The 25,199-nt window shown below is 44.7% G+C and overlaps 1 protein-coding gene across 7 annotated transcripts in view; it reads left to right on the top strand.

Annotated features, from left to right (window-relative positions):
* Positions 1-25,199, top strand: part of CLDND1 (claudin domain containing 1) — a 275,231-nt gene that overhangs the window by 84,809 nt on the left and 165,223 nt on the right. For 6 of the 7 annotated variants that reach the window (XM_069628976.1, XM_069628977.1, XM_069628979.1 and 3 more), the window contains exon 3: positions 7,635-7,742. In XM_069628976.1, coding sequence (XP_069485077.1) covers positions 7,635-7,742 — 108 coding nt within the window. The remainder of the gene's footprint in view (positions 1-7,634; positions 7,743-25,199) is intronic. The other variant, XM_069628981.1, reaches the window with a different exon arrangement.

The raw sequence follows: 25,199 nt of genomic DNA, 5'->3' as shown, positions 1-25,199 counted from the left end.
CAGGTCCTCTCTGCAGTTCCAGCTCACTTAAAATGCTATTTCTGACTGCTGTCTTTATACTCCCAGCCAGAGGTAAGTGAAGTCAGGTGTGTCTGGTTGTTCTTGATTTCCTGACCCTCCTGACTTTATTAGTGGGACAAAATGGAAACTGCCCATAGGAACCCATGGTACATTGGTTCCTGTGTGTAATCTTTCCTCCTCTATGTTGTTTCTTCCTCATCTCAGTATTTAGAAAAGCAAGTGAGAAATAGGGATTGTGGGAGTTGTAATGTCTTATAGGGATATTAGGCAAGTCTGGTATATTACTGTCGGACAAGAAGGCTAGTGTTCTGCAAAGGCTGAGGTAGAGACGGGTGATGGATATCGACAAACAGGAAGAGAATACTGCGTCTCACCTTTGGACATCCTCTTTCTACTCCACAAGGATCCCCTACTCGGGTGATCCTCCTGCACTTGTCCACCACCAGGGTCTGGATCCAAAAGTGATGGTCATGTCCTGGCCACCAGAGCTGAGGACCGAAGGGAAGAAAATGTGAGGATGTCCTCAGGTTTCTCACATACCCATCCCCAACAGACTTTGTCAATTTCAAAAAATGTCCAGGGCTTTTCAATTTCTTTTCTGGGGTTTCGTTGATATATCTTTTTCTGGGGTTTCTTATGTTTCTCTTCTCCATTTCAACAGTTGTTTCACTGGATTCAGCATAAAGAATGCTAGCACAAGATAATTCACTATTATTCCTCTTGCTTAATCTGTCTTGATTAGGGTTTTCTGTCAAGGTGATAGTTAGATTTATTTTAATAAGTGGGCAATGTCCTGCTCTGACCCATCTTCCGACAGGAAAATATGGTCTAAGGTCCAGACTAATGATTACCGATTTTCCCTGATCTGCTGTATTACATTCTTGAACAAGGTCCCTAGTTTTGCTGTTAATTGGGGAAATGGTTTCTTCTGAGACCTTGGAACTGGTGAGGGAGTTAATGAAGGTAGGTTCCAACTCTTCATACAAGAACTCCTCCCGTTCAGGATCTAGGAGGTCTAGACGTCTCCTCAATGTAGTCAGAGTTATTCTCACCTTCTCCTTCCACTATGTAACCCTCTGTTTCTTCATCCTCATCTGCCTGATCTATGGGGTTTCCTAAGATCAGGGACAAAAAAAATGTTGGCACTCATTTCATGCAAGGAGTCACAAGTAGGACGACTCTGGTCCTCCCAACACCACACCATCCATCTGGATCAGAACTGGGTTTGGTGAAAATCCTGGTAGACCTCCCACCCCACATTCAGAAGGGTCCCCATCCCCTCTTGTTCACGTCGGTTCTCTGTCACAATTTACAGACAAATGTTTTACATAAATGCCAACATTTTGGAGCAACTGGGAGGGAGATTTTGTCACAACTCAAGAGCTGAATTACCCATTTGATTGCATTGGGGTTAGAATTATTGTAGGAGGGAGAAAGTAAAAAATAGCTAAATGTTTTAAAAGAAAACCAGGAGTCTCCCGCCTAAATGGGGAGGATTGGTATGTATGTTTCTACTTACATTTTTACAGCTGCATCTTTCGGCCTTCATTATTATCTTGTCTATCTTTTCTTGTTTTTACCCATCTTTGCTCAGTCTCGATTTTTAGTTTCTATTTTTTTCTTCCTACTTTTAATCCTCTTCCATTATTAAGTTGTCCTTGCCTCACCATTTTGCTCTGTTTTTAGCATCCTTTGGTCGGTCTCTTCTTCACTTACCTTTTGCCACACTGTCTCTCTTGTTTTTCCTTTTTTTTTAACATTTATTTTCTTTTTGTCTGTTCCTTCATCTTAGTTTCTTTGCTGAGCTTGTGCTGCATTATATTTGTTCTCCTTGTTTTTCTCCACTCTTCCTTTTCTCCACTCTTCCTTTTTAGGGTTGGTTCATAGTGGTGGTGTTTTTTCACCTGTATCAGAAACCATTAATGGTATAGGCTTTTTTCAGCATTCGTGTAGGGATACAATGATGCCAAGTGCTTTATCAAAAGCCTATCTTATAATGGATTATTTCCTCCCACGGATTCCTCATCTTTGCTATTCCAATATCCTGCTTGCAGTCTCTGCAAAACTTTCAACAGCAGAGGGCACTGTCCGGCATTGATTCTATGTTCCTCAATGGTATCTATCCCTGTGCTAGGATGTGACATTGATGATGGTATAAATAGCACGCACTGCGCTTGTTGCCTCAGTTCTGTTTTTCAGTTTTTCTGCATCCACAGCATGCTCTCGGAACGATTTGACTCGCCTCAGTGGTTCTTCTATTTATTTATTTACATTCTTCTGAGTATGTCTACTCCAAAGACAGATTTTAAGATGTATGCAGACTGTGACTCAGATGTCGATCACAGATACGCATAGGATGTGCTTCGGTAAGGAGCACAAAGTTATTGTGGCCGGCTCCTGTCAGTCAATGACTAACAAGGCCTTGAAAGAAGGAAAGACAAAACTCTGCCTAGGTCGGTCGGTTTCAAAATCTCTATTTTCTACTGGAGGCAAAAGATCCACAGGGGACAAATCATCTGAGAGGCCTAAAAACGCTACGAAAACTCACAGCAATCGAGTTCTAGGAGCAATTCGCATCATTCTTCATGAAAAAGACTGAGGAAGAAACGCCAATGTTCTTGGTCTACCTAACCTTTGCTCCACAAGAGACGGGTACGTTTCCCAGATAAGTCTGTCCCGGCAGCCAATTGGGAAAAGGTCAGTCAGAAAATGATGGAAGTCCCTCGAAAGAATAGAAAACAGCGAGGCATCCCACTGCGCTTTCAAAAGCTGGCAGGGAATTGTCAAAGGCTTTGACCTCTGTACCCAAAAGCCGGAGTCAAAAGGCCTCTGAGATGCCTACTCGAGTAGCGTTGACAGTGTCGACCACAGGGGGAGCATCAAAGCAAAGGCTTCAGTCACTTCATTATCGAAGGACTCGACGTCGAAGTCATTGACGACAACCTCGGATCTAGGTTCAATTTTTAAGCCGCAATCGAAGAAAGACTTTTTAAAGTCTTTTGGATCCATCGTTGAATGAAGATGAGGAAAATGACTACGTTGTAGCCTTCGGGTATGAATCTTTTGTCCCACCTAATGTCCCTGAAGAGTTGGTTTCTGATCAATCTTGTTGGAAGACCTGGCTATCTGCCTTAAAGAAGCCAGTGGCTTGGACACTTCCCCAGAAGTGGAATATGCCACACCTGACATAACTGCTCATTCAAGTTCTGCATACAGACAAGTTATGAACAGGGAACCTGTGCTGCCTTTTCATTCAGCTATCAAGAACACCATCTTGGAGAACTGGAAGAAACCCAACACCACTCCTGCTGTAAAGTTGGTGAGGAAATACAGACCATCACAATTGATCCTGACTTTCTCTTCACACACCCTACTCAAGAAAGTTTGGTGGTACAGACGCCTACCTCCACTTCAAAGGCAGCTGCCTACCCATCCATCCCATCTTATAGGGATGCAAGTAATATGATGTGCTGGCACAAGGGGTATTCTCTGTCGGGATCATGGCTCTCAAGGCCATTAATGCGTCTTGTGCATTATCAAAATACAAAAATACACATTCACTTTGTGGAACGTCATTTCCCAGACAGCAGATAACATACCAGAATGGGAGATGAGGGATGGTTTTAAGAACATCATTAGTGATGGCTATCACTCCAATCGGGGCTTGATGCATCAGATTGCTTTGCTCATTCTATGAGCTCAAGTGCAGTCATCAGGAGCCATGGCTTCGCAAGTCTGGATTTTCTCCTAACGTCCAGTCAAGACCAATTGACATGCCATTTGACGGGTCCAACTTTTTTGGATCAAAGGCGGATGATAGTTTAGAGAAGCTTCAGGCTTCTAAAGCAGCTGCAAAATCTTTGCTGGCAGAAATTCGTCATCCACAAGAGCAGCAGCACCTGCCGTCCCAGGGTTCGAGTGGGGGTTCCTTTCGCTACTAATCTTCCCTTGGTCAAAGAAGTAGAGGTCAGGCTACCCAAAGAGGGCAAAGGAGATTTTTACATACCCGAGAGGACATGGAGGAAGAGACACTCCTCAATGCCGTCTGCCCCAGCTAAAACTCCAAAACCTCTGAGTGCTTTGCGCACAGGACTCTGGTGGGGGCCAGATTGACTCAGCATTTGAAAGAATGGCGTTACATTACTTTGGGTGCTTGGGCGCTTCAGACAGTGGCCCAAGGGTACTGCCTTCTAAGTTCTAAAAAGACCCCCAGACTGTTCCCTGAGTAAGCAAGCTCTTCGGGAACCAGATCTGCTCTTGCAGGAGATTCTTTTCCTGCTGGAGAAAAGTGCAGTGGAGAGGGGTACCTGTAGTGAAGCGATACCAAGGCTGGTAATCCACATATTTTCTGGTTCCCAAGAAAGGAGGAGGACTGTAACCCATCTTGGACTTGAGACGCTTGAACGCATTCCTCAGGAAGGACAGATTCAAGATGACTACTTTTTCGCAGATCCTCCAGGCCCCTCAGCTTTGGGATTGGATGATGTCAATCGATCTACAGGATGCTTATTTTTATCTGTTTATACATCCCAAGCACAGAAAGGACCTGAGGTTCGCCATGCAGCAGTTCACATGATCAGTTTTGAGTACTGCCTTTCCGGCTGACCTTCGCCAGAGGGCCTTCCCCCAAGTTGATGGTGGTGGTGGCAGCGAATCTAAGGAGGGGATGGATCCACACTATTCCCTACCTAGATGATTGGCTGATCAGAGCACATTCTCTCGAAAAGGCTCTGGAACATCTCAACAGCACCTGCACTCTCCACAAACTGGGCTCCACCCTCAACTTTAAGAAGTCCCACGTGATACCTTCCCAAATGCTGCAATTCAGCGCAGCGGTCCTGGACTCTTCCTCTGGTAAGGACGTGCCTCTCGAGTTGGGGGCTCAACAAATCTTGAAGATGGTTTCAAGATTTCAGAACGCCCACCATCTGCCATCCTTCGATTCTCTGAGGTAGCTTGGCCTCTTGACATCCTGCATTTTTCTGGTGCCAGAAACTCGCTTGAGGATGAGGTCTCTCAGATCCCAGTGATCACAATTCTCAGGCAGGAAGACGGACCTGCTTCAGGTCCCAAGCAAGGTTGCACAGGATCTCCTGTGGTGGGCCTGCAAGGAGAATTTGATGAGAAGGGAACCTTTTTGGCAAACCTGGCCGGAGAGATCTGTAGTCATAGATTCTTCCCTCACAGGATGGTGGGTGGGGGGGGGGTGCCTCACATGAGCGATCTCACGATCCGCAGACTTTGGTCCCCATCAGAATCCAGACTACATGTGATGGAGGTGTTGCTTTCGGCCAGAAGACCAGCAAAAAAACCACTATACTGCTGCCATTGGAACATGTTTTGCAGCTGGTGTTGAGCTAAAGATATTGAACCTTTCACTTGCAATTCACCTGCAGTGCTTTCTTTTTTTGCTTCCCCTAGCCCATCGGGATCTGCAGGTGACTACCATTAAGGGCTACCTGGTGGCGTTATCCATTTGTAAAGGCATGACAGAGCAAGGCTCTTATTTACACCCATTGTGATAACGTTCCTGAAGGGACTGACAAATATGTTCCCACTGGTCCCTTTCCTAGTCCTGGCTTGGGATCGGAACTTGATACTAACATTTTTGATGGGAGCTCCATTTGGACCTCTCCATTCCTGCCACTCAGTTTTTTAACCTTCAAAGCAATCTTCCTAGTAGCCACAGAGGGAGTGAGTGAGTGAGTGAGCTACAAGCTCTTACCATGTAAACCCTTTTCACTATATTTTCCTGGCAGAAGTTAGTTTTCAGGGTTTGCCCCTCCTTCCTTCCCAAGTTGGTGTCTGAATTCCATCTGACACAAAAATGATCTTGCCAGCATTTTATCCACCTCCTCATTCTTCCAGAGAGGAATAGAGGTTGCCTAGACTGGACCCTATAAGTGCTCTACGTTTGTATATTTCCAGACTGGCAAATGTCAGACAAGATGATCAACTCGTTCTTGGTTATACTGGACGCAAACTAGGGCAGGCTGTTATTAAACAAACCTTGTAATGTTGGATTGTTCTGGCAATTTCAGAATATTATTCTATAGCTGGGAAAGATGTCCCTGAACATCTAAGGGGACATTGCACTAGAGGAGTGGCAACCAATTCAGCTCTGCAAACAGGTGTACCAGTGCAGGACATCTGCAATGCTGCAACTTGTTCGTCGATACAAACCTTTTCAAAACATTACTGTCTGGACATCTTGTCGGGTCAGGACGCTAGATTTGGGAAAGCTGTATGCGCAATATAGACAAGTAAGAAAAATCCACTGGTTCCACCTTCTTCTATGAAATGACTATGGGAGTCTATCAAAGATGAGAAATCGGTGGGAGGACACAATCCATTAGAAGAACAAATGACTTACCCCTGGTAATGTTCTTTCTACTGGGTGTTCCTCCCACAGATTCTTCATCGCCCTCCCAGTCTAGCCCTCTGACTGTGGGTGATTTTTTGACACACTTATCTCTTTCAACACCAATACAGGTTTTCATCTTCCTCAAGTCTGCTATGCAGAAAGAGTGGGGGAAAACCAGACTTGTGTGTGCTAGTTATACCATCATCGATCACGCCCAAGCACAGAGATGGATACCGTTGAGGGGCATCAACTCGATACCGCACAGTGCTGTCAAAAAAACTTTCAGAGACTGCAAGCAGGAAATTGGTATATCAAAGATGAGGAATCCATGGGAGGAACATCCTGTAGAAAGAACATTACCAGGGGTAAGTAATTTGTTCTTCTGTGTTATCTAACTACTTGTCAAATTAAGATGATTTACATCTGCATTTCTGCCTGCAAAAGAAGCTTTATGATGTGCAATTGGTTGATTGCAGCTGTTAAGCCAATGCTGGTGTAATAGGAACTTTTTTACCAAGTGTTCCTTTCAGCCACTTGATTTATAAGCAATACAGCATCCCAGCCCCAGACGTAATTTAATGTAGTTAGTTTGGTGTTTATGTTGTAACTAGGACATGTAACTGCTGGCACATTGTAATTAATTTGCCCCAGTTACGCCTGATTCTGCAATATTTCACCTCGTTTTAAGTTGAAATATTGTGTTTTTTTTCTCAGATTACACTTGACCACACTATACCTCCTAATGCAGTCGTCTGTGATGTATTGATCTGTAAATAATAACCAACATTTGTGAAGCCAATAGTTTCGTCTCTGGTATGGTTTGCTATCTAGTACATGGTAGGAGGCGATCATGCTTAGTAATTTTATAATAGAAATGGTAGTTTATTAGTAAAGATGTTTTTTAAATGGGAGAGAAGACTAGTAGCTACCTGTTATCAGTTGTATTGCAATGAGTTTTAGAAAATCGTGAAATATTAAATTTGGAATGGCTTTGCCAATGCTTGCCTTTACATCTCTATTCCTATCCATCTTTTCTCATCCTATCTTTTTGATCTTTCTATGCTGCTTCTTCTTCCCTAGTCTTACACATTCTACTGCTTCCATTTTGTTCTGCTAAGGTTTTTTCACTTTATGCCTCCCTGACCAAACGCTTACATTTACAATTGACCAAAAGTAAATCTTGAATGCCTTCATAAAAAGCTGTATTTAGATAAAAGATGCCATGCACATCACATGTTCTTTGTTGTAGAAGCAGATTTCACCACAGAGTGCGTGAGTTTCTCTCTCAGCGATCAGTTCATGGAGAAATACCGGGAGCCAGGAAACCACAACAGCGGCCCAGACCTCGTACGCACATGTAAGACGCAGCTGTGGGTAACGGACAAGGTGGTGTCGTAGCTTGTGTGAGAATGGATGAATGAACTGGATGTTGAAAATGAGATACAGAGGTATATGATTTAGCTAGCCTCCATTGATGGATAGGTTGTATGAGGGCAGAAGTCCACAACCAAATCACTGAAAGGTGAAATTGTGTTCCATCTTAGTGATTGATATTTGTTCCTATTGATGGAGCGGTGAAGCCTGCTGGGAGCTTTCTTAGGGATACAGGGGTGAAAATGTAAAAAATGAAGGCGGGGATGCAATGCAAGAGAAATCTGCATGTAGAAGTTCAGAAAGTTCAGGTGCAGCTTGTTGTGCCAAGCTTGGTGGGCTGTGGTTGATTTTCAAGAGTTGGTTCTCCTTCATGGGATCTTCATTAATATTCTTAAACACAGCCTCTCTCTGCTTGCATGCGTGGCCTGAAATTCATTTGAATAAAAAAAAAAAAAAGACAAATGACTTATCCAATTTTGCTAAATTGGTGGTTATTTGTTTTATCAATTTCACTTTTAGGAAACCCATCCGTGCTATTTACAACTGTTTTCAATAATCTGTTAAACAGGGGGAAGGAAAAGCAAGGAAACGGAGACTGGCTTGTATGTTAAAGATGGAAACAGATAGTCCTTCTAAGTCCGCCAAGGTTCACCAAGCATCCGCTAATGCACCACAGTTCTAGTTGTGAGCAATTCCTTTGTCTGGCTTTGGGGGAAAATGATGCCCGTCAATTGTCTGTCTTTCCCTCCTGTGAGGAGTCAGAAATAAAAGTCGGACACAAAGTTGCTCTGTTTGTGGTTAAAGACTTTTATTAACAGAAAAGGGGTTGTGAAAAGGCCTCTCTGACCCTGCTCTAAGAGGAATTTCCCTACCTGAATACCAAAAACGAAGGATCTGTCTGTGTCATGATATCAAAAACTGTCCTTGGGGATCATTGCGAGTTTGGAGGTAGCCATGGTGCTGTTAGCACCATGGCTACCTCCAAACTCGGGTCCGGTTAGTCTTAATGGAGACTTACCGGATCCGCATAGGTCGGAATGTCCCGGTAAGTCCCCATTTCGAAAACCATTCCCATTTGAACCCCATAGGGCTCAATGGGAATGGGGAAGGAGCTAATAATGGGCCTGCAAATAGCAGGCCCGTTATTAGCTCCATGGTCCCTTAACGGGTCCCACTAAGGACGGCTGGTCAGACCAGCCGGTCCTGGTGGGACCCGCTAAGGGACCTCGGAATGTGGCGGTAGGGGGTTAATGGCACCGGCATCCTTACCGGTGCCGTTAACCCCCTACCGCCATACTCAGAATGACCCCCCTTGTGTCCAAATGTACTATCCAAACCCTCACACTACAAACCAAACCACAAGGTGAAAAGGGGAAATGTCTTTAACCTGGTGATTGTAAAAAGAGTTCATAAAAGAAAATAGAGCAGCTCCAACATAGAAGTTCTCCGAGGTAAAAGGGCAATTTTTTCCAGATGGTGGCTCCCTTTCCTTGGGTTCTTTCTCAATACAAAGGCTTATTTAACATAAAGGTTTTCCAATGTCAAAAGGGTCTTAGTTCTGGGGGGATTTCCTTCTCTTGGATTTTTGTCTCGTTGCAATTAATTCTTCAACATAAGAATTCACCAAGAGTAGCCAGTCTTGGTCCCTGAGGTTAATTTCCTTCCCCTGGATTCTTCGTTCATGATACTGACTCTTGATCTAACAGTTCTTTGTGTCTTTCTTGGCCCACAACAATCCTGTTATTTATAAAGCTGCTTTAGCCTTGTAGATCTTTCAAATGTTCATTCTCTTCTGGTTCAGCAAACGCAGTGTTAGATCCTTTCTTGCTACTTCCTGTAGATTTGCAACTGACTGGTATACTCCCGTTATATCATGTATAAACAGGTCAAAAACCCAGGTTCACACGTGGCCCGAAAATGCCACGGAAGCTTCCTTTCTGCTGTCTGGGTAACAATATAATGAGTATATAACAAAGAAAGAAACTTCAATTACAAGCAATAAATGTTAATGACTCCCATCCCAGTCCCTACTAGTTAATATGGTAGAGCAAATACATCATATAACACACGTTTTTTAATGATAAAATTCATATAGTAAAACAGAGGTTACAGAACATGTAACATCACATAAAACCCACTACACATAAAGACATATATTGCACAAATTTCCTATACATAGAAATATATTTACAATAATGCATAAAATGTCATCAAACCCGCAAGTAGGCGCAAATGCATTTCTATACTAGACCAAAATAAGTGGTTATATAAACTGGCCAACTGAAATTTTATAATAAAATAACTTCTTATATGATGTATTTGCTCTACCATATTAACTAGTAGGAACTGGGATGGGAGTCATTGGTATACCCCCCTGCCAGGAATTCTCATGCACTTGTAACTGCCTTGTTTACTCGCCTGCCAGGACTTCTTAAGTTCATATGTAACAGTTCCTCTTTTACTTCCACAACTGCATATATCTTCTTGGATAGTGTTCATTTGGTTGATTTAACATTCGCTCTGGATTCCCCCCATATTTGCATTCCATAGACTCATATATGGCTGGGGTCTGTATTCGTAATATGTTTCCTTGATTTGCAAACAGTCTCTTTAATGTTTCTCTTTCTGCAGCTTTAATGTTTACAGCCTGTATTTGGCATGGTCACCGACGCGCCCCAGGGTCCCCACTTAGCTCGGGCTGACTCACCGCCTCTATGTGGCGTCTACGGTCCCATTCGCTCCTACACAACAAAGCTTTGCCACCCGCTTTCCACGCTGGATTGCTTTAACTTCGTCCCGGTTTCTCTCTCGGCTTCACTTCAGCACGCCTGTCTTGCTTCAGGTCCCGCTAGGTGAAACGCTGCTTTCTCCCATTGCCAAATGCCCAGGACTCTTCCCTTGGCTCCTGGCGTGTCTGTGGCATGCCCTGCTCATGCAGTGTTCCTCTGCCTTCTTGCTGGCGAGCCCCTTGGCTCAGACACACCGGTTTGTGTTCCGAAGTTCCACAAGTCTTGCAGACAGGTGCAAGGACTTCTCCGCAACAGCAGCAGCCTCTTGCAGTTTTCTTTTCGATTTTTAAATGTCCTGCGTACAGGAGCGTTCTGAAAACAACTCTCACTCATTCAGCTTGAGGCGCCTTCAGCTCTGTATCATTCCCTTCTCTCTCTCCTCGTCCGAGATTACTTGGGAAATCACTTTCAAAGGTTGAAAATAATGAGTTAGTTCTACGTGGATGATAATTGGAACTGGAAAAGTTAGTCTTCGAGTTTTTACCTTTTGGTCCGGGGATGGATGTTTGGCCTAAAGGGTTTTGGGAAAAGGTTTCTCCATTTTTCCTAAAGGCAGGTATAGATGCATGACAAAAGGCCATTATGGTATTTGGTATCAAGGGGATTTCTTCATGGGTAAATGGGGTATACTATGTCTCATCCAATGAAGCCATGACCTCTCCCCAGAGGCTGTCTCCTCCAATGCAATCCTCCCTCATATAGCTGCCACCAGGGTCAGGATCAGGTAGCGGCTGCTGTCCCCTGGCCACAGGGGAGGTTACCGCCACGAGATCCGTGATGACTCCATTGAATTGATCACACTCCCACCTCCTCTGCCCCAGTCATAATACTTCGTAATGTTAAGTGTGCTTCCTGTGGTGAGGGCAGCATAAAGAGCAGGCTACAGTGCTGTCTTCATTGTATGGCTCCTTGATTCCGCTTCTAGTATAAGATGCTATTTTTTTCAAAAATTTACTTTTTAACATAGTGAAGGAAAGGGACAGGAACCAGCCAGCTTAGGCCCAAGTTGGGAGCCTTCCATGAATGAATCCTCTACCTTGGCAGTTTCTGTCTCCTGTTCCGACACCCTTGGTCGTCTCGCAGAACATTTTGGGTGTACAGTGTCATTACTTTCAATGCTTAACAGTGACAAAGCTGCAGACAGGGAGTATTCTGCACTCCACTTCAGGGCCATCATGTTGTCCGGCCCTGAGGTTATTTCATGTTAGGCCGTGTTGTGGTCAGATCTTGGTGTGATCAAGAAATATCATTGCCAAGTTCATGATGTTGCCAACGAGGACATTGAAATGGCCTTGATGTCCGATCACGGCTCCTTGTCACGGCTAGATTGCCAAATTGACTGTGCATGAGGCACCAGTGACACTAGGAGCCACAGTGGACTCGCACCTGTACCTGGCCACAACATCTAGCAGCATCTGGTGGTCGGGGCTAGTGGAGGGCTGGTTGCTCACATCAATCAGTTGTTTGTATTTTGGGCCCAGAGAGGTCCCATTAGAATAAGGCAAGTGGATGCCTGGAAGAGGCTGTGGGGTAGGGTACTTCTCTGGCTAGTGAGATTTTGGGATAGGCAGATACCAGGTAGTGGCAGAAGACCAAGATGTCTCTTAGTGCAAGACAGAAGGAAGAAGCAAATATCCAGTAGTAGTATAATATGATAGGGTGCATGACTGAAACAAATAAAATCAGGAGGCAATAGAAACATAGGCAAAAGGCCTGGAAAATTATCATGTTGTCTTTGCCCTTTTGTAATGGCTTGGCAGGCTGAACATCTAGGGTCTGGTGGGTTGGCCAGAGCGGTGCCAGTGGTTATGTTTAATTCAAAACCGTCCCTTCTAGGCAGATTGAAGTTCTTGCAGGTTTACACTATGCTGCCCGACAAATAGTTTTTACTCCATAGTCTAGAACCAAATGCTAGCACAGCACCCTTGACTTAATCTTTTCCTGTTTGGCACTCTTCGAGTTGCCTTCACAAAAACAAAGTTTTGGAAAGCCCTCTGCGATGGACGATGAGATATTTCCAGCAGCGGGTTCATTTATCCTATCCTCAAGAACAAGTAGTATTAAAGACAGTCATGGCTGTCCAATGGAGTGGTGGAAACTTGACTGTCTGCAGCAACAGGAAATCCACTTCCTGCCCAAGAGCAATAGCACAGTGCAGTTCTTCACACTTCACCACATCCAGATAGGGGGAAACATTGCAAACCGTTGTTTATAGTTTCTCTAGAGTTCTCTACTACATCAGCAGGCGCAGGAGGTCTTTTTACATTTGTCACGCAATGAAAAGTGCCACCATACTAATGGGGCAAAGCCGTCCTACTTCGGCTACTTTCTAGTGCAACCATAAACCACAGATCAAGTCGGACTCCGTCTCAGTTTGGAAATTGTGAGCATCGGCCAAGCTGTGCATATTGTAGCTCTATAACGCATATGTTCTTCACCTGTCATCAGGCAGCATTGCATTGAGAATTATGAGGCTCATCATTACCAGTAAATTCTCCCACCATTCAGCCTGGCCTCAGATCAGTGATGACTGCTCACCAAAGAATGCCTTAAGGATGTATTTTTTTCTCTATGTGTACCAATGCATAAGCTAATTTCAGAAAGTTTTATGCTACTTGCCCACATTTTACACTTGTTAATACTAGGGCCTACAGATGTAATCAAAGTTCTAATTGATTAATGTACAGTGAATTTGCTCCTCGATAGATGTTTTGATGACAAATACTGTAAAGCCATTTCATTCAGAAGGTGGGGAGATTGGCGTTGGTCTATTAGTCTACAGACAAACCATCCTCCTCGCTCTCAGCCTATGTGGCAGTCAGCAATGTGAAATGGATTGTAGATGCACACACTTGTTGAATGTGCCTCCTTTTCGCATAACAGAAAGAGCAACAGTAAATGACACAATCACTACACTTTGACGTTGAGGACTGTAGAAACCCACAGCTCATCATCAAATAATCAAACGTGGTGACAGGCAGCAAAGACAGAGAGAAAGAGTATTTCCATACAGCAGTACAGAAACCGGCATAGTATCACTGTTCCAAAATTGGAGGCCCTTAGCATCTGGCTTTTTATAGTAGCAGTAGTAGTAGTCCTTTATATAGCGCCTTTTCCCATTAATATGGTCTCAACGCTCTTGTGGTGGGAACGCCTTCATGGACCGAAGTCCAGAGTATGTGAACATTCTCAGAAAAGGCTTTGAATACGTGTGTGCATTCGACCAAGATAAGGAATTAGATGGGCTGTCCGGGCTCCAGTAAGCAACCGCGGAGATCAGGCATGTGGAAGGGTGTGGAGGGAAGTCAGGAAAGTGCGCAAGTGCAAGAGACTTTGTGTCCAGCTGGACCGAATTTTTATTGTAGGTCCTTGCTGTATTCTTATGGCAGAGGTGTTGAGGCTTAGTCTGGTTTAATGTAGGCAAAAGTTATGTGCCCAGCTAGACCGAATTTGTCATAGGTCGTCACATTCTGATGCGTGCAGGTGAGTAGCCATACCAGCGGCAGATGTCCACCGAAGTGATGCATTTATACGTACCTTGAGGCTCGGCTGGAGCTTTGTTGTTGAACCAACTGTTTGATCAGGTTGTCCGTGTGAGAGAGTACTCTAGGCACACTAGCCAGGTTGCTATAATAGCTTGTTTATGACACTTAGAAGACCTATCATGCATCATCTAAGCGTGATAGACCGTTGCCCTACTGTCTTCTAGGTGCAATATCAATTTGCTGGCAATCCTCGTACTTTATGATGGCCTAAAATCATGTGTATTCTAGGTGTAATGACAGAAGTAAGTGCGGAGGACAGGCTATCTTTATACGTGGTCAAGGTAATGGCAGGATGTCTTAAGGCTTAGAATGTGTGTGAGCTTAGGTTGAGATAATCAGTTAGGCATACTGGCCGAGGTAGAGTAAGCCTCCTAAGAGGTCAGGCATGCCGAAGGGTGCTGAGAAGGCCGGGAGGGTGTGCTTTAGCATTGGGTTTGTTCATACATCTGTTTTACTCGTGGACATATCAGTAGTTTATAGTCTGTTGATCGATGTTGTGCGCTGTATATTTAGTGGGTTGTGGGTGTCCCCAGCCGGGGCCGCCGTGATTACGGCCGACATCGGCATAGGGGAGCGTGTACAAGTTCCTGGTTGGGGCATTGCATTAGGTCTTACCAGATCCTAAATGGCTCGTAGACATGTCTGTAGTCTGTGGATTACTGATGTGAGTTGTGTGATTAGTAGTCTGCGGTTGCCAGTGTGCGAGGGCAGGGCGGCCGCAATTGCGGCCAGCGCTGTCTGGTGGTGTCAGATCATGTACCTTTCTGGAATTTTGCAATGGTGTTGCTAGGAGGATGGCAATGAGTGGACTGATCGGTGTCATGCTACACCTTGTAGATGGGAGAGGTTTGGTTAATTACCCAATTATATACAATGGGCTTCATACAGAAAAGATTAGTATGATACATTTAGTCTATTATATTAACAATGGACTTCCCAACTGAATATCCTGTGAGCATGGTTATACAGACCCAACCAAACCTGATGTAATACTGTTCGCCCACTCACATGATACAGATCACCTCTACAGGAGCTTTTCATTACACGTAGTGGTACAAAACTGAAGATTCATGATTCACATGCCATTCCCGGCCAGTTGAACCCACCATCATGACATCATATGGGGAGTGGAAATGGGTGTACGTGCGGCTCGGGTGGTGGCTTATCTCACTCTTGCATGGCCGCGTGGGTGCTCGTTTGCTTGCCATCCAATCACTACTCATTCCACACCACCTTCCCTTGTATGGCTGGAGCTCCGACGTCACTGCTACAATGATGGCTGCTGTTCAGCACTGTCCAAGACTTATATATGTCCGTAGACCTAAAGTAAAATGTCATTGGTTTCCACATTCACCCCTTTTGTGCTTTGAAGCACAACCTTCATTTAGCTTGCTGTATTTCGTCTCCATTTCATTCTTATTTCCACCATATTTCTTAATTCCACCTCTTTGTGTCCCCCTCAATAATTCCACTCGGGTCTCATTCGTAACCCTCCTGCAATCTATCCAGATGTATTGGTGCAGTGTTAATACATTCGTTAATTTTATAACTGAAATAACATGAATGCATCAGAACACAAACATATGAGAACATTTTGTATACTCAATTCGCAGCATTTTCGGAATGTCTTCTTCCATTGTAATGGAGACCTTTTTGCAATCATCTAGAGAAACCAGATATTTTAGTTCAACACTACGAACTATGAGGGGCATGATCCATTCATTTTGGATACAGATAGCTCTCTTGACAGTTACTGAGGAAGCACCAAAACGAGAACATAACTGCTAAAATAGTAATGGCAGCGGGCATCATGATCCCATTTTAAGGGCGAACTGACCTGATCTTTTCAGTGATGTGACAGGTGACCTCCAAGTGGTACATACTGTGAGTGTCCATCTGGCTAGTTCAAAAGCCTGTGTTTGCTAGTTGTATTATACTTCTAAAACGTACAGGTGTTTCTTTGCATCGACTAATTCATGGATTTCTTGCAACAACCTTTTCAAATTCTCAACATGGTAAGAAGTCCCGTTACTCCAATCACGACTTCTTTTACTTTAATTGAAATTTGCATTGCATTACTGCAGGCCAATTTACAGCATGATATTAGTCAGTGTTGTGAGTGAGAATATAAAGTCATATACAAGATCATTTTGGGGGCATAAGCAGCTGTGATTCAGGTAAAACGTGTGTGTTCCATTTGGCAACAAACCTGTCCCGTCAGCTCCGCAGCACACTCTTCTATCAATAAATGATATGGTCAGTCTATACCGTACTGCTTGTCCTCATGCCATCAGCTATCTAGTTCATGATTCTGCTGTGCACTTGTCCTTGTATGTTTTGAAATACAATGTAAATAGCACAGTATTCTGTTAGATTTGATTTAGAGTTGATCTTGACAGCTACGCTTTGTTTACTTCTGTCACTGAATCAGTAGGCTTAGTCTTTGGGCCTCATTACAAGTTTGGCATTATTTTGGTTGTAAATCCACCGGAATACCACCAAATGCAGTTACTGTTATGCCACTTGGTGCGGCGTAATTACCACCGGATTGCAAATAGTGGTATGGCAGTGTTAGTCCCCATTTGTGGAGTCAGTAGGACTCCATGGGTATTTTTGGCGATTTTTGGCAGTAACGCAGCAGAATCACTGCCATCATTTTGCTGGAGGTTTTTCCTCTGCCTCACCACCAAAGTTATAGTACCGCAGTGTGGTAATGCAGCAATAATGCAGTGGTAACAGTTACCACTGCATTACTGATCTTTTTTTTCTTTACCGCCATACTTGTAATGAGGCCCTTAGGCTTTTGAACTGTTTTGTGGGTGGGCTTGCCCATAGCTCATTCAGAATCTGGTGCTCTCTTAGCTAGCCATTCCCTTTGATATTCTTACCCATAATCACCGGCAGGGTGGTAAATACAAGGGCATTTGCCCAAACGTATACTCCTTTGCACTCAGAATAAACCTGAGATGATAATCTACTTCATGTTCCTACGAATTGGATCCACTGGCTCAACACAGTATATAAATAACCAATTCTAATTCTAATAATTATAATAATTATAACCTTGCCAGGTGCTTGTTTCTAGGTTTCAGCCACCATCGCCAGTTCTTTCTTGGCTGTTACCTTTAGCCTATTGAATAGCCTTTTTCCTAGCTTTGTGGTCAGCTTTCCTGGCATAAAGGTCTTGGAATAAATTCCCGCCCCCAAAACCCACCAAGCAAGAGCAGTATTATGACACTAATGGTGTGAAATTTGCCCAATTGAGCTGTGATGAGCCATTTAATTTGTGCTATGAGGAACCTAAACCATAGAGTGGAAATAGTGTATAGTTGCGATCAGCTCAATGCACCTTTGTCCATGGTATTATAATGAATTATATCAACACTTGATTTGGTGCCCTTATTCAATTCTTTAATTCATTGTTGAAACAGCCAACACGTGTTTCGACTACTTGTCTTTTTCAAGGCTGTTAGTTATAAAATGCATTAAATGTACACAGCAATATTTATACGTGACAAATTATTAACATAAATGAAAGGAATTTGAAACAAAATAATAAGTAGTTGTCATGTTCGTGAACAACCCGGTATTTGATGGTCGTTGGACATCATATCATCAAGAAACAAGGTACAAAGATACATACCATCAGCGATAGTCGGGAAGGATCAAAAGGAAGCAAAAATTGACACATACTCATGAGTGACTGTGGCCTGTTGGCAACTGCATCCCAACAAATTAACATAAGTGACTATAACTGGCTCAAAATGCCATTGCATGCCACACTTTATCTGTGCTAATAGCAAAAGGTATTGTTCTATTGTAACCCCTTAACCTTAGTGCTATGAGTTCCTCAGTGAGTCTGTCGAGCGTTTAGTATCATTGCCTGCTTCAAATCATGAGTGCTTATTGCAACCTTCCACCGTGTGGTGAAAGCATCTTAAAGTAAGTGTTAGCGCGTTTATAAATTGTGTGGTCATTGTGCACCCACAAATGATCTGCCCATCCATTGGCACTGCTCTCCTTGTTATACCGTGCAGTGTAAAGTTACATGCATGTAAAGTTAGTTGCTCACGCCCATCATGTATTAATTATTGGAATGGTGAAATTCTCTTTAGGTTTGCTCATCTATACCTCCTTTTTCAGAAACGGACCTATACATGGGTTGATATAGGTCTCATTAGTTAAGAAAATCAATAATTTAGTGTACATACCTCCTTACAGCCGCTTTGCTGTAAATTATGCTCTGTTGCCCCACCTTTGGCGTTGCAAGTATTGTCAATGCCTACAATTGTTTTAATTGCTGGTTAGTTGACTAATAGAGTTCTGCATGTTGGCTTACTAATAACAGGAGTTTACGATTTTGGTTAGCCCCTGTAGCACGGCTTACCGTTAGTCTGCTGGTGTCCCGTTAGAGTTTTATTAATTAATTAATGTATTTATTTCTATAGCGCCGAAGCCCGCAGGCATCAGGGCGCATTACATAAAGACACGGACAACAGGAAAAGTGACAGGAAAGTAGAGCAAGATTATTGGTCCTAAATAGATTACTTTGCATGGTCTTTGGCATTTATACAGGTCCTTTATTGAATAGCAGTGTCTTTAGTTTCTTCCTAAAGGTTAGGTAGTTAGATTCTAGCCTTAGGATGTTTGGGAGTATATTCCACTTGGATGTCGCTTTGGTAGGGAAGGCTCGCCCAAGTCCATTGTTTTTTTTGGAGTGAGTTAATTTCACGAACCCTTGCGCCTTGGATCTTAGGGTGTGGCGAGGTTCATATGTGACTGTTTGATTTTATAGGTAGACCGGGGCGGATCCAAATATACAGTGATGGACAATGGTCATTGCTTTAAAGGTGATGCAGTCTTCCAGGGCTAACCAATGAAGGGACTTTGTCCTCTGTGATATGTTCTCCCCTTTTTTTTCCTGGTAATTGTCCTCACTGCATTGTTCTGCATGATCTAACATTGTGTGATGCATTTTTTACTAGCCTCCAACAGCATTGCATTCCCGTAGTCCAATCTAGATAGGATTGTGGCTCTGGCGATAATGGTGCTGTTTTGTTTACTCAGTATGATATGATATATTTTATTTGTATCGCGCTCATACACAAGTGTTTCAGAGCGCGACAAGGCAAGGGAGGGGAACAGGGGAGGACACATCAACGATCTTACTAGGCCCAGTGACATTGAGAACACGCAAGCGCATGGGGAAAGGGGAGAAAGTGCATGTACGGGGGAGAGAGGAGAGTGCGGAGCAGAGGAGAAAAGATAAATAATAATAAATACAAATAAATAGATAATAGAGGCAATAAACAGTGGTAGTGCAGCCAGCAAGTGGCAAGTGCAGTGTTTACGGCAGCAGACTGGGTAAGTCTAAATAAGTGCAGAAAAGGAAGAAAAAGGGGGGAGGGTCGGGGACTGTATGGGTACAGTTACAGTCACCATTTCAAGGGGTGGCCAGGTGGCAGTGCAGGAGGGTGGCAGGGTGAGCAGGTACCTGGGCCCAGGGGACGGAGGGTGGCCAGGTGCACAGTGCCAAGAGAGAGCAGATCAGCAGGGGAGAGGGGGAGCAAAGGCAGAAGCAAAGAGGAAGGTCTTGAGGTGCTTCCGGAACCAGAGATGGTTCTCCTCATGTTTTAGAGTGGCAGGGAGGCTATTCCAGAGGGAGTCCCCAGCCGAAGACAGAGATATACCCTCAGCTCGTTTCTTTGAAAGGGAGCTAGAGGTAGAGGAACAAAGAGCTCGAGAGGGGAGGTATTTACAGAGGGATAGCTGAAGGTATTTTGGACCCAGGCCCCAGAAAGCCTTGTGGACAATGCAGAGGGTTTTGAATTTAATCCTTGCATCCACTGGGAGACAAGAAAGGGAATTCAGAGCTGGAAAGATACAATCCAAGGGCTTGAAGCCAAGGACAACTCTCGCAGCCTTGTTCTGGATTAGTTGTAAAGGGCGGAGAGTGGAGGCAGGAAGATTTAGAAAGAGGCTGTTACAGTAGTCCAACCTAGAGAGAACCAGAGCTTGGGAGACAATAAGCTTCTGAGAGAAGGAGAGGAAAGGCAGAGTACCTCTGAGGAGGTGCAGTAGGAAGTTTGACTTTTTAGTGACCTCACAGATGTGGGAGGAGAAGGAAAGTGTGGAGTCAAAGATGACCCCAAGGTTCTTAGCCTCGCAGGTGGGGGTAGGAGGAGGGCCAAGCGAGGCCGGCCAGTGAGTGAGGGGAAAGGATGGTGGAGGTGTGCCGATGAGGAGGATCTCCGTCTTGCTGGCATTCAGACAGAGTTCATTTGCAGCACACCAATCTTGAATGGCAGTTAGACACTCAGAGATGAGAGAAGAAGAGGAGGTGGCCGAGGGCAGCCTGAAAATGAGTTGCGTCATCAGCATAGCACTGGAAATTGGAGCAGAAAATGGCAATGGAGTGGGCAAGGGTTGCCAGGTATTGGTTGAAAAGCCAGGGCGAGAGGTTCGACCCCTGGGGAACGCCACAGGTAGAGAGGGAAGATAGGTGATAGGAAGGACCCAAGTTGGACCTGGGAGGGCCAATCAGAGAGGAAAGAGGTCAGCCAGGCTAGAGCCTGATCGGTGATACCCAGGTTATCACGGAGAGGGTTGAGCAGGATGGAGTGGTTGACCGTGTTGAAGGCAGAGGAGAGACAGAGTAGGATGAGTGCAGAGGGAATGTTCGAGTCAAGGTTGGAGAGCAGATCTTCACGGATGTTCAGGAGAGCAGTTTCCGTGCTTCCGGTCGCTCTGAAGCCAGACTGGTGGCCATGGAGACAGCCAACGTAATCGGAGTGAAGGTTAAACTGAGAGATGGCCAGCTTTTCCAGGAGTTTGCCCAGGAAGGGAGTAATGGAAATAGGGCGATAGTTAGCCGGACAGGAGGGATCAGCTGTGGGTTTCTTGAGGAGAGGATGCACAAGGGAGTGCTTCAGAGGGGAGGGGAAAGATCCTGAGACAAAGGAGTGGTTGCAGAAAGCGGCAAGGGCCGGAGCGAGGGTGTCGATGTGGTCCTTGATGGTTTTAGAGGAACTGGGATGAACCTGTTTTGACGAGGCTTTCATAGATCGGACTTGTCTAGCGACTTCATCAGGGGAGAAGAGAGGAGAAGAAGAGAAAGAGGGTGGGGAGGTAGTAAAAGGGGGCCGGTCAGCAAGCACAGACTGAGAGGGAATAGGAGGAGGAGGGGCATAGAGGGTGGACAGGATGTCCTGGGTTTTTGAGATGAAATGAGAGGCAAGGGCATTGTACAGAGCCTGGGAGGCAAGAGGAGGGGTAGAGACTGCAGCAGGGTTGGCCAGTTCCTTGCAGATTTTAAAGAGTTTGGCCGAGTTGTTAGATGGCACAGAGACACAGGCTTGAATGTGGACTCTCTTCTTGGTGTGGACAGAGAGTCGTTATTGCCTTTGGAGACGGCAACAGGCCAGTTTGTCAGAGGATGAACAAGAAGTCCTCCATTTCCACTCGGCCGCCCTACACTTATGTTTGTGTAGCTAGGTCAGAGTCATACCAGGATTTGCACTTGGCGTTGGACTTCAAGTGGATCCTCATGACAGGGTCAAGAGCATCAAGAGTATCGGAAATAGAGGAGTAGAGAAGGGACAGGGTTGTGTCTGGGTGTGAGTCAGCCAGAGGCAGAGGGCGGGGGAGAAAAGGTTGCAGCAAAAGCCTCAACTGACACGCGCTTCATAGGTGGGATGTCCGAGAAAGTCGGTGGCAGTGTGTGGGGGTGGGCTTGGCTTGGGGGGGAAGAGAGGGAGAGATTGATTGTTTGTTTGTTTATTTATTTATAGCACGCGCCAGACCGGGGGGTATCCGGGCGCGTGTTCAAGAATACTTTAAGCTTACATGTTACAGTTACACATTTCAGGAAGGTTACAGGGTGCATTGACAGTAAATGATGACAATGTACATGGTTACGTACACAGGTGATTGTACACAGGGGTGTGTACTCAGTATACATTGAATGTCGAGGAGCAAGGTAGGTTAAGCGGGGGGATGAACGAGGTATGCGTTCAGCTGCAGATTAAAAGGTGGGTCAGATGTGAGTAGTCCTAGTCTAGTCAGCAAACAAAGGGGGGTCTGGGAATCTCTCTACCAGCACGAACACAGCCCAATGACCTGTTCTTGGGTGAATAACCCCTGGGAGAGACTATACCAAGTCTTTAGCTCACTGTCCTTTTCACAGAGAAGAAATTTCCCCGCATATCAGCCTTTGTCCTGCCCAAGGGCAGTCCAGCGCCGAAATGCTAGGCAATTCTCCTCTGAACAAGAGTACCATCAGGAACCCCATACACGTTTTTCAGCCTTGTTGGGCATCATCAGTGAGGTGAAACTGTTGCCTCTCTAAGAACAGTGAGCAAGGGGTCCACGTCTGGATTGCCCTGTTAACTTAGGGTGAAACCCAAAGTTTAATGTATGCAAACAAAGGGGGGTCTGGGAATCTCTCTACCAGCACGAACACAGCCCAATGACCTGTTCTTGGGTGAATAACCCCTGGGAGAGACTCTATCAAGTCTTTAGCTCACTGTCCTTTTCACAGAGAAGAAATTTCCCCGCATATCAGCCTTTGTCCTGCCCAAGGGCAGTCCAGCGCCGAAATGCTAGGCAATTCTCCTCTGAACAAGAGTACCATCAGTAACCCCATACACGTGTTTCAGCCTAGTCTAGTCAGTTATAGGTCGATTTCTTTGAGCCATTTAATGCAGTTAAGTCTGAAGTGTGGATAAGATTGGTCAGACCTTAGGGATGATGGGAGGGAGTTCCATAGCGGGGCCGCTTTGACAGGGAAGCTGGTGCCTCCGGCTGTGCTCAACTTAAATGGGGGCACAGCTAGTTGGTTGGTGTATGCTTCTCTGGTAGGTCTGTTAGAAGTTCTTCTTTTGAATCTTTCTGTTAGGTATTTGGGGGCTAGGTCATTAATACTTTTGAAAGTCAATGATGCTGTTTTGAGTTTAATTTTGTCAGCTGTGGATAGCCAGTTAGATTGTCTTCTGACGTCTGAGATATGCTCTCTTCTTGGGATTCCTAGGGTGGCTCGAAGGGCGTTGTTCTGCAGGGTTTGGATTTTTTGCATTGTGCGTTTATTGGACCCTATGTATAGTGCATTGCAATAGTCCAATTTGGATAATACCAGGGCTCTTGATAGGGTGAGGCAGCTGGCAGTGGATAGATATGGTTTAGCTGCTCTAATCAGCTTACAGGTGTAAGCGGTGCTAGAGGCCATCGCATTCACCTGCTTTGTTAGGAAGAGGCAAGAGTCGAGGTAAAAACCTAGTGTTTTTACTTCTTTCGCTATTTTAATGGTGTTGCCATCTATGACAAATGATGAGTAGTAATTGTTCAGTCTTTTGATATTTTGTGTGTTCCCCAGTATGATGAGTTCCGTTTTGTCATCATTCAGGCATAGACCATGTCGGGCCATCCATGCCTGGATGATGAGGTATATTCTGTTCACCAAGGCCAAATCCTGTTCATAATCCCCCGAAAGTGGGATGAGAATCTGAGTGTCATCTGCATAGTTTGTGTAGGTGACACCCAGAAGGTCCAGATCATCGAACAGGGGCTTCGTGAAGATGTTATACATAGTCGGAGAGACACAGGATCCCTGGGGGACGCCACATGTGATAGGTACTGGGTCAGCCGCTGCGGAGGTGGAGAAAACCCTCATGTTTCTGCCGCTTAGGAATGACCTGATACATGCAATTGCATGTGTGGAGAAGTGGGCCACGGTTTCCAAGTGGGTACAGAGCACATCATGATCCACCAAGTCAAATGCCGCTGAGGGGTCCAGCAGGAGGAGTAGGGCAGTTTTTCCAAGATCTCTCAGCTCATCGACTTGGGTTTTGACATCGATAAGCGCAGTTCCGGTACCATGTTGAGGCCTGAAGCCTGACTGTCTGGTACCTAATAGTTGGTGCATCTCCAAATATTTTTGGATCTGTAGGTAGGCCACTCTGTCTAGGATTTTTAGCAGAAATGGTACCGTAGTGATTGGCCTGTAGTTAGTCGGGATGGCGGGGTCCAGGGTTTGCTTTTTAAGGAGGGGGAGGACCCATGATTGTTTAAGATTGTCTGGTATAGTGCCAGATGCAAGGGAAGCATTAATGAGTTTGGAGATAAATGGGGATAGGTCTCTGACCATGTCTTTTATCAGTTGGGCTGGGCATATGTCGCCTCGACAGTTGGTTGGTTTGAGTGAGAGTATTATTTTTTCAATCTCTAGGATGGTTACTTTGGTGAAGTTGAATTTGTGTTCTGGCTTGGCAGAGGTGGGTGGTTTACCACTTTGATTGGTTGAAGTGGGTATATTTTGTTTCTTTTTCTCAATTTTGGTTTGGAGTGTGGCAATTTTGTTGTTTAGAGCCTTTTGGATGTTAGAACACCACGTTTTATTTTTGTCGCAGTTGTCTGGAGCAGGGATAGGGTTATCAGTTCCTTTAGTATAAGAAATAGCTCTTTGGTTCCAGATTTAGCCTGTAGTATTCTGTTGTTAAAGTTTTCTTTTTTGGCCCTCCTTATTTCATTTTTGTAGATCTTAGAGGCACTGATGAAAGCAACTTTGTTATTCTCTGTTGGAGTTAGTCACCAGGCGGATTCGCATTTGCGTTTTTCAATTCTTAGGGATTTGAGGTGAGGGGTGAACCAAGTGTTTAAGTGTGCTCTGGGCTTGCTTTTTCTCATTTTCAGCAGGGCGATAGTGTCCAAGGCTGTGGCCATGGTTGAGTTGAATTCGTTCACTAGGGCTGTTGGGTTTAGTGATTCAGATAAGGAATTTAGAGTTGGGAGGATAAGTGGTAGCAGTTTGTCTGCGGTTATGTTTTTTTTATTTCTGGTTGGTGGGGGGGGGCAATACAATTTCCTTGGGTTGGGTGGTGTTTTCATTTATGAGGAAGGTTATTAGTAAATGATCTGTCCAGATTTGTGGGCAGACATCGGTAATTGTTACATTACAATTGTGATTGGCTACCCAGTCGAGTGTTCGACCTTTTTCGTGGGTAGGTTGTGAGATTCTTTGGGTAAATCCCAGTTCTGTGATGACATTGGCGGTGTTAGTCGCTTGCAAGTCTTTGTGGCCGTTGAAACCTAAGTTCATGTCTCCCAGGAGGA

The sequence above is a fragment of the Ambystoma mexicanum genome, chromosome 12, assembly GCF_040938575.1.
Source record: "Ambystoma mexicanum isolate Mex_15411 chromosome 12, UKY_AmexF1_1, whole genome shotgun sequence".
Lineage (NCBI taxonomy): Eukaryota > Metazoa > Chordata > Amphibia > Caudata > Ambystomatidae > Ambystoma > Ambystoma mexicanum.
Note: the sequence above shows the minus strand (reverse complement) of the source record. Positions and strands in the feature narration are given on the sequence as shown.